Below are 12,140 nucleotides of genomic sequence, written 5' to 3'. Positions count from 1 at the left end.
AGTTTAAGAACCAAGAAACCTCAGTCTCATCTCTGGGATCTGGAGGAAGGAAGGGAAATAAAGAGGCATTCTAAAAATGCGGACTCACCAGTTCTCAACCTCCCCGGGCCGGTGTGTGGGAAAGGGCGGGCAGCCGGGCTGGCTGGGGCTGGGGCGGGGCGAGCCATCCCCAGTTCGGGCTCCCGGGCCCGGCCCACTCTCCACAGGCCCCGCAGTGAGGGCGTGGCTCCCAGGTTCCACGTCCTGCGAGAGGGGACCATGGCCCGGGGCTCAGTAGCCTCCTCTGGGGTCCGGGAAGCCTATGGAGAGAACAAGGAGAGAGGAACTTGAAAAGGCCTGGCCGGCACCCCAGGCCATCTGGGATGGTCTGGGGACAATGGGTTACCTGTTAACCAGGGCAGCAACCCTAGCTGTGGCGTCCCCTAAGGGCTCCCCAGTTCACAGGATGAAATGGGCCCTGCCTCCATTTTGGGGGTGCTTGTTTCTGAATACAGAGGCTCAGAAGTAGGCGGGCAGGGAGCATGTCAGGTGCGACTGCTGCGAGCGGTGGACAGCCCACCTCTGAGTCCTCCTGGAGCCTAGCAGCAAATTGCCGGGTCAGAGTCCCCCATGGAGGAAGCACCAGGAGCCTCCCAGTGGTAAGTCTTAATTCTTTCTCTCCAAGGCATTTTCTAATTGCTCATTTATTACACATTTTCTTTTTTGTGCATTTTCTAACTGCACTCAGACACGTGCTCAACCCTTAGCCTGCTGGCTCCTCTGTCCCAGGCCTGTGGCACAGCAGTGAGAACTGGCATTTCTCTGAGGGGCTCAGAAGGGCCTGGACTGTGGCCAGTACAAGCTGGGCTTACACACAGCAAATTCTCTTAATGCCAGCTCATTCATGCATTGGAGTAGCCTTCACTCTGTGCCCAGGGTGTGGCAGGCACCCTGCCAGCTGTTGAGATGCAAAGATTCACTCACTCATTCTTCAGTTAATAACGAGTGCCTACTATGTGCCTGGCATGTACCCGGGTGTCAGGAGAGTAGTCCCAGTCTACACAGACAGCAGTGCTAATAACAGAAGTGAAGTCAGTGTGGAGAGGCAACATGGAGTTTGGCTTTGAGAATGAGTTGCAGCCATGCATGAGGGTGCATGCTTATAATCCCAGCACTCAGGCAGCTGAGGCAGAGGATGGTGGGTTCAAAGCCAGCCTGGGCAATAGTGAGTTGAACAGCCGGCCTCAGCTATGTGCTGAGACTTCCTATGGAACTACGTGCGTTGAGTTTCCCAATCCTTTACTGCAGTGACCACTTCTTACCAGCCAGCAAAAACATCTACCTGGACAAGACCCTCCTCCCCTGACCCATTTTGGCTCCCTGAGGGCGGAGCTCCCGGCACATATCTTTATAGCCCCATAGCTGGCAGCCGGAGCTACACCCACACCAAGTGCTCCATGGTGGCTTATTGGGTGAACATCCCGAAACAAACACACATAAACGCTCCAACAGGGTTGGACACCGAGACAAGGAGCTAAAGGCCACCATTACCAAAGGTGAGAACGCAATCACATCACTATGGTTGAGCAAGAGTAGAGGAACTAGGTGAGGACAGGGTTCTGCCTGGGTGGTAAAGGGAGAAGAAGGAAGGTCAGAGAAGTAGCAGGTGTACGGACAAAAATCTTAGCAATGACCACAAAGTGAGTGGGAAGGAGAGGATGGTCAGATGGCCATGTCAAAGTGGAAGCCAAGACAGGCAGAAAGCCCCAGGCCCTTTAAGAGAGGTGAACTGAGCAGACAGAGGGCAGGCTAAGGAAGGTTAAGAAGTGAGGTGAGGGCCAGAGCCAGCAGCCACTTCCTTCTCTTTGAGGAAGTTTAGCTAGGATGGGAAGGCAGGGATGAACTGAGAGGATATGGTACTAGAATACAGGAGAAGCGACATGTTGGGGAGATGGGAGGGGGGTGGGAAGGGGGGAGGGGAGCAGGAATGAATGAAGCAGTGAGGAGCAGGAGACCTGAAGATGTGGGATCTGGTGTTTGCAGGGCTGGGAGAACAGGTTCCTGGTCTCTTCCTTCCTTGACTGACAAGACAACTTGGAGGAGGAGGCTCCTGGTGCAGTCTCACTGGGAAGGGGACCAGAATGTGGGCCAGAGGACAAAGGCTGATCCAAATATATGGCCAGCACCACCGATGCCAGAGATGGAAGAGTGCAGAACAGAAGAACCAAGGGGAGCAGAGGCACGCTCTTGTCTCAAGGCACAAAGCTGAGCACAAAACCAACCTTACAGACCAATGGGCAAGGATGGAGAAAGGCAGGTCCTCCTGTGTGCCCAGCTCCCTGCAGTGACAGCACCGAAGGCTGACTCCGTGGTTGAGCTGTTCAAAGGAGATCAGCACAGTTCACGGGGCAGGCAGGGGCAGGAGGAGAGGTTATTTCTGTGCTATCAGGAAGGGAAGCTGGAGAGGCAGCCAGGAAGATGTCAGGAAGAAAGAGGAAGGGTGTGTGCTAGATCCCCAAGTGGAAAAAGCAGCTGAGTTTAGCTGCTGGAAGAGTATGAAGGTCAAAAGTATCAAGGAATCTCAAATAAGTCCAGGGTCCAAGGTCAAGAAAGAAGCACCCTCTCTCCTCATTTGATTCCCAACCTGGTGTCCTGGGACCTCTACCAACCTAGGATTCATGAGGTAGGATGGTAGGACTGGTTCAGACCCTGGCTCTGCCACTTAGCATAAGTGTGACCTTGGGAAAATTACTTTGCCACTCTGTGTCTCATTATCTCCATCTGTAAAATGGGAAAACTCCACCAGATAGGGCTGGTATAAAGATTAGGCAGTGCATACAGCGTTCAGAACAATACTGGTATATACAAAGACCTCAGAATTTTATTTCTCCGTGCCTTCATTCCAGTGGTGGGTGAATACACAGGGGCTGGCCAGGGAAGAGGCCTGTGCCCCTCAGAGTTCAGGCAACGATGGCGGAGCTGCAGCCTGCCCCCTGCCCTAGACCAGGGATGTTGTAAAAACTGGGGGACAGACTTGACAGTCACCCAGAGACTGCTGCTAGGGAGGACTTGGTACCCCTGGGAGAGCAATCAGCGAGGTTAGGCAGGGGTTTGGACTTCCCTGCCATACAGTCACATGTCCTGGCTTTTCTTGGTCAGCCAGATTTTAAACCCTCTGCTCTCTGGTGTCCATACAGACAGAACTCACTACCCCATGCCCCTGAAGTCCAGTCGTAGCAAATACACCGCCTCACTCTGAGGCTGCATTCCTAGCAAATGACTCTCCAGGGCCAAGGAGAGACTACTTTGTCAAGGGCATGGGGAATGCGTCTGTCTGGAAAGGAAGGGTCCTCACCTGGCCTGGAGCAGAGGGCAAGCCAGGGAGGTGAAAGGCCAGGGGTGGTTACAACCCCCAAGCTTGAGACCAGTATTGAGGAGGGGGTGCAAATAGGATACTTGAGAATTTAAATACAGCTTCCTCTTTAAAATCTTCCAGGACCAGGCCCTTCATGCGCCGACCAGAGTTTGGCTTTAACTCGCAATGGTGGGCTAAGCAGCTCACCCTCCCTGCCGGGATTCCCCAGCAGCAGCTGTCAGTGGTCCATGCCTCACTGTCCCGGAGGACGCCGGCCCAGGCCCTTCCTCCTAACCTTTGGGCTAGTGCACCCCACTCTGGGCCTGGCAGGGGCAAAGCAACTGCGGGGGGACGTTGTGGGTGAGACCAAAACCGCAGCCTTCCAGGTGAAGACCCCTGCGGGGGAGGGGCGAGCTGCCAGGCGCTGACTGACATGCAGCTCCAAGGTAGGGTCTACACTCTCCCAGGCAGGAGGAAATCGGAACCAGTCCCGAGGGGACAAGCAGCCCCCACGCCCAGCTCGCAGCAAGATTCTGGTCTCGCGCTGGATGACGCCGGGAGGACACCCGCGCACGGCTGGGTCTCGGGGCCCAGGCCCTCTCCGCGCTCCCAGCAGGTCCGGACGGAGGGGTCCCGCGGGCAGGGCCGGCCAGAACACGGCGCCCGGAACCGCAGGCCGGGCGGAGCCCCATTGCCCAGCCCGCCCCCTGTCCGCCCCAGGGCCCCGACTCACCGGCCTGGTGGAGGCAGGATCCCGGCGTCGCCGCAGCGCCTGGGGCTCGGCCCGCTGGCGGGAGGCAGCTCCGCGCCGCCGCCTCCTCGGCCCGCCCCGCTCCCGCCCCACCCCCCGCACACTTTCCACAGGAAATGATTAACTCCGGCAGCGGCGCGTTTCCATAGCAACCGACCGGGAAAAGGGGCGCGCGCATTGTCGCGCACGCGCTGGCCGGGGCGCAAGCTCCCGCACACTCTGGCGCACACGCACCGGCACACCTGCTCGCGCCCGTCACTAAGCAGCGCGTGCCTGCACACGTGGCCTCGCACTTGTCAGCGCACGTGAACACAATCCTCACACATCCCCACTCCAGGTGGCACATTTGGAAACATTTTACACACGCGCCAGTACGCACGGCCTCAAACCCGAGCAAAACTTTCACGCAGTCCAGCTAGTATCCACACCTCTGCTTCGCACACAGGCTCACACACACTCGAGTACATATTTTCTTTCCATTCTAGCACTCAATACATGCTCTTGCACACGAGATCGTACGTGTGCACACGGCCGCGTGCTCACTCGTGCTTTAGTTCACACGCACTCACACCGCTCCGCAGCGGACATGCGTGCTCTCACCCCGCTCCCCCCAGCCAATGAACGTCTTCCAGAGCCGGGAAGCTGCTTCTTGGGGTTTGTTAAGGTAACGCATTCCTTTAAGCTCCAGTGGAATGAAGTGCAGCAGCTCCCAGCCCGTCTTTTTAAAACCTCCTCACGCAGCGCCTGGGAGCCCCAGAAGAGGCATGGGGGAGAGCAGGCCCAGCCAGCCAAAAGAGACAGCTGACCCGGAGGGAGCCACTCTGTTCTTTGTCTCCGGAACAGAGGCGACATTTAGTTCGGCATAGAGTCAGCCGCAGTGTTCCCCCCCATCCCCCCCAGGGTGCGGAAGGAGCCAGCCTTTGCAGGCTGATGGCTCACAGATAGCCGGGGGAGAGTGGGCAGTCTGCTTCGCAGGGCATGACCCCAGAGACAAGAGGGGAAGGGGTCGTGCAACTCCTGGTGAACCTGTCTCTTGCTGCTGCCCAGACGACAGGCTGGCAGTCAAGAATCTAGACCAGAGACACAGCCAAGGCCCAGGGCCTCACAGGTCCTGGATGCCAGAGCAGGACAGTCAAAATCCCCTAGCTGGAAGTGTTTTATTTTCTGAGATTCCTGAGTGCAGGCCAATAGATGGCAAATGCTGATGTCCTGGAATTGTTCCCTGGAGAGTTGAATTTCTAGCTAATGATACTGAGAGCCCTCCAACTGGTGGAGACAATCTTCTTTTGAGAGAGTGTCCTTCTGGATCCCCACCCCCCAGACAGGTCTACAAGACAAAACTGTGTGAGATTTCTAACCAAGAATCTCCTTCATTACAGTCCCTATTATTTGAGTGGGGGTGAGGTGGGGTGGGGTGTTGGTCTTTAAAGTTGAAGTACAAAACCAGAGGCCTTGTCTTGCTTGAGGATTGGGACACTGATATTAACTGTAGGTTCCTTCCGGAAAAGCCAAACCCAGAAATTTAAATTAATAATAACATATATTGCTCTTTTTTCTCTGATTACGAAAGTCATAGATGTTCATTGTAACCATAATCCCATCCACTGGTGATAAACGCTGCCAACACTTCAGTACAGCCTTCTTTCTTTCTTTCTTTCTTCTTTAGTGCACATAAAAGATGCCATTTATGCAAGGCTAACACTGTGCCAGGCACTGCACCAAGTTCTTTATAAATAAAATCCTAGTTAACCTTGCCCACCCTTTGAGCTGAGCACCATTCTAACCCCATTTGTTCAGGAGAGGAAACAGCATCAGTAAATTCATTTGCAAACCCAGTGTGTGTCAGAGTTGAGCTATAAGCCCAGAAGAGGTAATGTGTATACACATGTGCACACACATGCACACACAAACCATCAAATGTAAGTAAATACAGGAGTTTATTGAGATCAAAGTGAAGGAAAAGAAACTGAGGCTTACAGGGGTCACTTTTTAAATTCTAGCAAATCTCTGGCTTGAAATGTAAAAACTGATTGTTAAATGTGAGAATTTAGGAACGCACAGTATCACCAGGAACTATCTACCAAGGTCAAGGTCATTTCTATCTCAGAAACCACCCAGGCTTTACGCAGAGGCTGCCAACTCTCTCCTGGCCACAGGCAAGGTGGAGGATTTGCCAAACCTGGCTATGAGTCTTTGGCCTTGACCCTTCCCACCCACCTTCTGGTAGAGGCACAGCCATTTCAAGGCCATGGCCAGACAAAAGGCTATGGCTAGAACACTGCACATCCATACCCAAGCCCACCCCATCCCCTGGCAGGGGTCAGCAGTGCCATCTTGGTATTCAGAGGGCATGAAACCTCAACGTCTCACATGTCCACCACAGAGGTGGGTCCAAGTGTGCTTTTCCACAGAGGAAAAACCACAGGGCAGTCGTTCTGACTTTCCTAGGAGCTCAGCGCCCAGCACAGATAAGATGCACACCATTCCAGTTGCAAGGGGTTGCCTCCAGGCCTTTGCAGATGCTGTCCTCCCTGTCCAGAAGGCCTCTAGCCTCCACCTGCTCCTCCCTGCCTCCACTAACCTTAATCTGACCAATCCGTCCAATGCTGTGAGTACTTTAAACTTAGGGATCACTTTCCTTGCCCCACCTTGCCCCTCTCTGAGTCAATGACATCTCCACACTGGATTGCAATGTCCTTCCCTGCCCACCCCATCTCCTCCTGGAGGATAGAGCCCTTTCCTGACATGAAGACAGACAGCCTCAGCCCAGGGCCAGCGTGTCACATTCATGTTCACTCAGTACACAGGTCATGTAACATTCAGAGGAGAACGGCATGTATGATCCACATCCAGACAGACCTCTCCCCATGTAAACTAGTGGTAATGCCTACAGAAGCATTCCACTGCGGTCAGTGGGAACACCTGCCTATGAGGTCTCTCTGTCCTGGGGAACGGTTTCCTTCTTTTTTTTTCCTTTTGGAGACAGGTCTCACTGGCCCTGAACTTCTGCCTCAGAGTTCTGGAACTACAGCTGTGCCCAGATAACAGTTTCTTAAAGTGAACATTCTGGAGTTAAGAGCTTCATATTAAAGTAATCCTGACTGCATAAGTTGCTAATCAGAACACATACCTTCCAATATCCCTAAAATCATCCATCCTGAGCCCAGAGGAAGAGCTAGAGGGAACCAGGGGGAGGTAAAGACAGTCTATATCCAGCCCCACGATCAAGAGGTTGGTTTCCAGCTTTGCACCCCACCAGCTGCAGATCTGTGCGCATCACCCAACCTCTAAGAATGAGGGGAAGCTACACACCTCAGGACATGAAGGGGTAGGGTGGTCACAGTCAGCCCTTGGCTGGGTGATAAATTCCTCCAACTCTTGTCTCCTGTAGACCAACCTCCCACAGACGCTGGGGATTCAGCAGGTATTTGACCAAACAGCACCTTTCACCCTGTCTCCCCTGTCCCCTCTCCTAAAAACTGCATTGAAAACAATTCTTCATTTTCAGAAGTCCCTGCAGTGAGCTAAGGCAGCCCTCCCTCCAGCCAAACCACCTTGCTTTAAAATCCCCAGACAGTGGCAGCCTTTCTGCATTTGCCCAGGAGCCTGGACTCAACAGAGCTGCTTGACTGTCAGGTGAGGGGAACTCAAAACCTGTTTATGACCTGCTAAGGAATTTGGCAAAGATCCCCTCCTGTGCTCTGCGCTCTGCGGTGGAAAGCAAACAGATTGTTTTTCCCTTTATCGTTTCCTGTAGTCTCAAAAATGAGAGGAATGCAAACATTGGGCAGATAATGCACTTCAGCACCAGGCAATAAAAAGATTTAGCAAGAGTGGCCATGAGAGAGTCAAGAAATACGGTTGGGTAAGCCCCGCCCCACACCGCCAGAAGCCTCTGGCTCCTCCCCCAATGCCCCGCCCCTTCACTTCCTGCTACCAACTCCTCGCTCCTAGGTGTGAAGCCCTGAGTTCAAAACTCCACTACCGTCGAAACAAAAAAACAAACCCAAGACGTTCCTACTTCTCTCCACCTTCTTATTCATCTTCCCTTATGTGTTTGGAGATTTTTTTTTTTTTATGGTGCTGGCATTGAACTCAGGACCCTGTGCATCCTAAGCAAGTGCTTTAGCACTGCGTTATGTGCCCAGCAGGTTTGTTTTTTGTTTTGAGACATGCACTCATGTTGCCCAGGATCGTCTCCATCTGCAGCTCAAGGGGTCCTCCTGCCTCAGCCTCCTGAGTAGCTGGAACTATAAAAGAATTTAAGTGTTTTTTCTTCACAAATATAGAAACCAAGAGAGGAAATCTCCCCCACCCCCAAAATCCCACTACACTTAACTTTTGTCATTGGCCCAGAGTTTCTTCCTGGTAACCAACCTTGAACAGACATCATTTCTACAATAAAAAGAGGCAGTAGAGTGCAATCATTAGAAGTGGGTTTGGGGGCCAGGTGGATGTGGGTTTGAAGCCTAGCCTGGGGTTCCTCGGTGCCTCAGTTTCCTCCTATGAACATGGGGGAGGCAGGAGTAGTAGTATCTAAGGACTGGGTTGTTATGAGGTATGAATCAGAGCAGACACCTAACACCCTTTACCCTGAATCTGGCATTTAACTGGTGTTTTCACAAACACCAAGCTGCAGTTGGTGGAAGGAGAGTAGAAAATGCTACCTATTCTCACTTTGAGTCATTCGATTAGCATTTCCTGAATTACTTTTTCCTACTCAGACCTGCTTTCCTCTGCAGACCCCAGGCTGAGCCTGAGATCCAAGCAGCATTGAGGTCCCAGTGAAAAGAATCATTGTCTTCTTTATTTGCAGGGCTGGGAATCGAACCCAGGGCCTTGCACATGTTAGGCAAGTGTTCTCCCACTCAGAACTATTGTTTTAAATGGCTGCATAATATTCCACTCAGTGGCCGCACCCCAACTGAGTTGATCATTCAACAGACTCCAATATTTGGATGGCTCCCACTTTTCTACTCTATAAACAGCATGGCTATCCACACTTCCCCACACACAGCCCAGGGCCAGGGGTGGGAGAAGAGGAGCTGTCAGTTTCATGAAGTCTTTGTGAACAGAGCCTGAGCATTTGGCTTTTGCTGTCTACACAAGTTGCCAGATTGCCCTTAGAGGGGCTGTACCAAATTTACTCTGCCGTTGGCAGCTTCTTTGATGGGAATTACTTTTCATGCTAATTTACAGTTCTTAGGTTGGATCTGGAGCTCTCCTCCTGGTTGGTCCTCCTGCCAGGCACATAAAGAGATGTCTAGCCATGACTGTAAAGAGAAGGGTGTGTCTGGCTCCACAGGGCAGGAGCGTTTGTCATCTGAGTTGGGCCAGGTGGGCTGAGGGCACTGGCTTAGGCTCCCCTTCCCCACCTGCTCTTAAGCCCTCAGCCACCCTCTCAGGTTCCAGTAAGTCACTGAGAAATCCTGGATGGAGGATTCCATTCAGACAGCCACTAGCAATGCTGACACTTTCCTGCCCTCACCCCACCCCGCACCTCATACTGGCTTCTTGGAATATGTCAATCAGTCACTCCTGGAAAGAAAACCACTTGGGGCTTGGGGCAGGGGCAGAGGTAGCAGCAGCGCCAGGGAAGCCCTGGGTACCTAGAAAACACAGCCCTAGTCCCTGACCACCCTGCCACCTCCTCTGCCCTCCTCCATGGCCACTCTCCTTAAACTTGCTACCCAGGCCTCGTGCCAGCTGGTTGCCCTCCTCTGGGGTTGGCCCCTGTTTGCAAACAGCAACGGAAGTTTTGACGCTGCTGATTAACCAGCCTCCCACGGCTCTCGGGGCTTAGTCATCCCCGCAAGTCTCAACCTTCCGCATGGGACTTTGCCAGTGTCCAGGTGACAGGGAAGAAGTGATTGGATCCCTGTGTTCAGTGGTTTCCATCTGCCACCGACCGGGCCAGGGGAGGAATGAGCTTCCTCCCGCCCCCCACAGCCAGAATGGGTGGGGTCTGGGATGCCGGGGTGGGGGTTCATCCAGCTCAGCTCCTCCTATTGGCACTGCCCTGCCCAGCCAGGCACTCTTCCCACACCATTGCCTCTGCTCACATCGTCCTCACAAGGTGCAGCAGGCATTTTCATTCCCGTTTTAAAGGTAGAGAAACTGAGGCACAATATTATAAGAATGGCTGGAGGGACAGCCCATAAAGGTATAAGGGGGTCATCATGGGAAAGTGGCTAAAGTACTGGAAAAGGTGGGTGCTGTGTCCCCAACCACTGTGTGACCTGGGGCAGGTTTCTTCCTCTCTGTCCATCTCATGCCCCTCTCTGGGTTAACGAGTAGGGTGGCCTGATGGTCTTTCCAGCACTATTGCCAGGGAAGCAAGTGGTCACTTAGGAGGGGAGGGATGGCTATAGCTATAGTTAAGGGGAGAGGAAGGAGGCCATGAGAGAGGGAGACCAACCCAAGGATTTCCCTTGGGGGGCTCAGCACCCAGTCCCCCCCCAGTCCCCCCTAGGAACTCTAATCCAGAGCCAGGGAGAATAGTATGGAGACACGCGAGTAATAAGCAATGCCAGCAGGGGATGAGAGCGGCTCTGGCCTTTGCCATTTGCCCTCCTGAGAATCAAAGAGCAGGTATGGACCTGGAGGAATGGGGGAGGCTAGTGAGGAAATGGGCAGAGCCTGAGCAGCAGAGGCTCCATACGAGAATCAGGGCAGGTGTTGCTTAGCAGGGGCCTGTAAGCCCAGAGCCTGGGCTGGAAAACCTGGCTGGCCAGGGCGCATGCAACTCGCTCCAGAAAGTGGGGATGAGAGTGGGAATACCCGTGCTCTCCAGGGCCCTGCCAGCAGGTACAGCGTGGCTGTGTGACAACACTTGCAACCACAGACAGGTGCAGCCCTTCAGGAAGACACCCCAGCCCAGTCTTGACCCTGAGCCAGGGTACAGGAGCAAAGGACCCACAAAGAGGGCAGGCAGAATCGGCCAATAAGAGATAGGCACTCAGGCTGGAGGAGTGGCTCAAATGATAAGAGGATCTGCCTAGCAATCATGAGTTCAAGCCCCAGTGCCACCAAAAAAAAAAAAAAAGAGAGAGGGAAAGAAGGAGAAAGAGACAGACAGACAGGCGCTCATTTGGCTTCCCCCGTTAGGGCTGCTTGCTGTGGAAAGAGAATCCCAGATGGTGTTGGAGGCACCACTTGCTAAGTCTCCCCTGCTGACCTCTCTGTCAATACAGCCATCCTCCCTGAGCCCATGGTCACTGATATTCACTGGGTGGGCAGAGGGAGAAAGTCCTGGAGGCCATAGCCACCTTCTGAGGACCCAGCCCTGGGTCCATCCCATGGGCCTGAGCGCCTCCAGCCTGGTGTCCTCCTGCAGGCACTCAATTACCAACAGCCAGGTGCTGCTCGCTTGTGGGCTCGGCACCTTCACAGCCTCTGAAACATGTGCCCAGAGGGAAGAGCGCCATAGGACCAATGCTCTCCAGAACAGACAAGCCACTTGGTGCCTGGCAGATGGCTGGCAGAGGTGGAGGGCTCTGGCACTCCTACCTCATTGCTCCACCAAGAAGTACACAGGTAGCACGCAGTCGGCCCTCTATGGACTCGGCCCCAGGCAGACTGGCTCCAGCCAGGTCTTGAACCCCTGTGGTGCACACTTCTCAAGGTAGATAGTGGGGTCCCTGTCCCACCATCACTCTGCAGCATGTATCACAGGTTCTTCACCACCAACCTGCAGCTACCCACCCAAGACACCCTCTTCCTGATGCTTGAGTTTACACTGTCCTGCCATCTTGCCCTTGCACTTATGGCTACCTTTATGGCAACAGCCCATTCACCTTGCAGGACTCAGTGAAGACACCACCTCCTTTACAGGGCCTTCCCGACACCGCCTGGTGAGAAGTTTTCCCTTCTCTCAGCTCACTTAGCACTGAACTCACTTCCTTTATGATACTGGACCTTCCTGTGACTTTGGGTGAGGCACTTAACCTCTTTGAGCCTTGGTGACCTCATAAATGGTTAACATTTATTGAGCACTTACTCTGTACATGGTACTGTGGGCTAAGTACTTCATGTGCACAATCCTTTCAGCACCCA

At 53.5% G+C, this 12,140-nt stretch overlaps 1 protein-coding gene across 6 annotated transcripts in view; it reads right to left on the bottom strand.

Annotated features, from left to right (window-relative positions):
* The window catches only part of Kifc3 (kinesin family member C3), a 78,880-nt gene that overhangs the window by 30,515 nt on the left and 36,225 nt on the right, over positions 1 to 12,140 (bottom strand). For 3 of the 6 annotated variants that reach the window (XM_074055922.1, XM_074055921.1, XM_074055926.1), the window contains exon 1: positions 89 to 260. In XM_074055922.1, coding sequence (XP_073912023.1) covers positions 89 to 260 — 172 coding nt within the window. Of the gene's footprint in view, positions 1 to 88; positions 300 to 4,067; positions 4,219 to 12,140 lie in introns of those variants that run through there. The other 3 variants (XM_074055924.1, XM_074055923.1, XM_074055925.1) reach the window with 2 other exon arrangements.

This window comes from Castor canadensis, chromosome 15, assembly GCF_047511655.1.
Source record: "Castor canadensis chromosome 15, mCasCan1.hap1v2, whole genome shotgun sequence".
Taxonomy (NCBI): domain Eukaryota; kingdom Metazoa; phylum Chordata; class Mammalia; order Rodentia; family Castoridae; genus Castor; species Castor canadensis.
The sequence above is the reverse complement of the archived record's forward strand: the minus strand, read 5'-3'. Positions and strand labels throughout refer to the sequence as shown.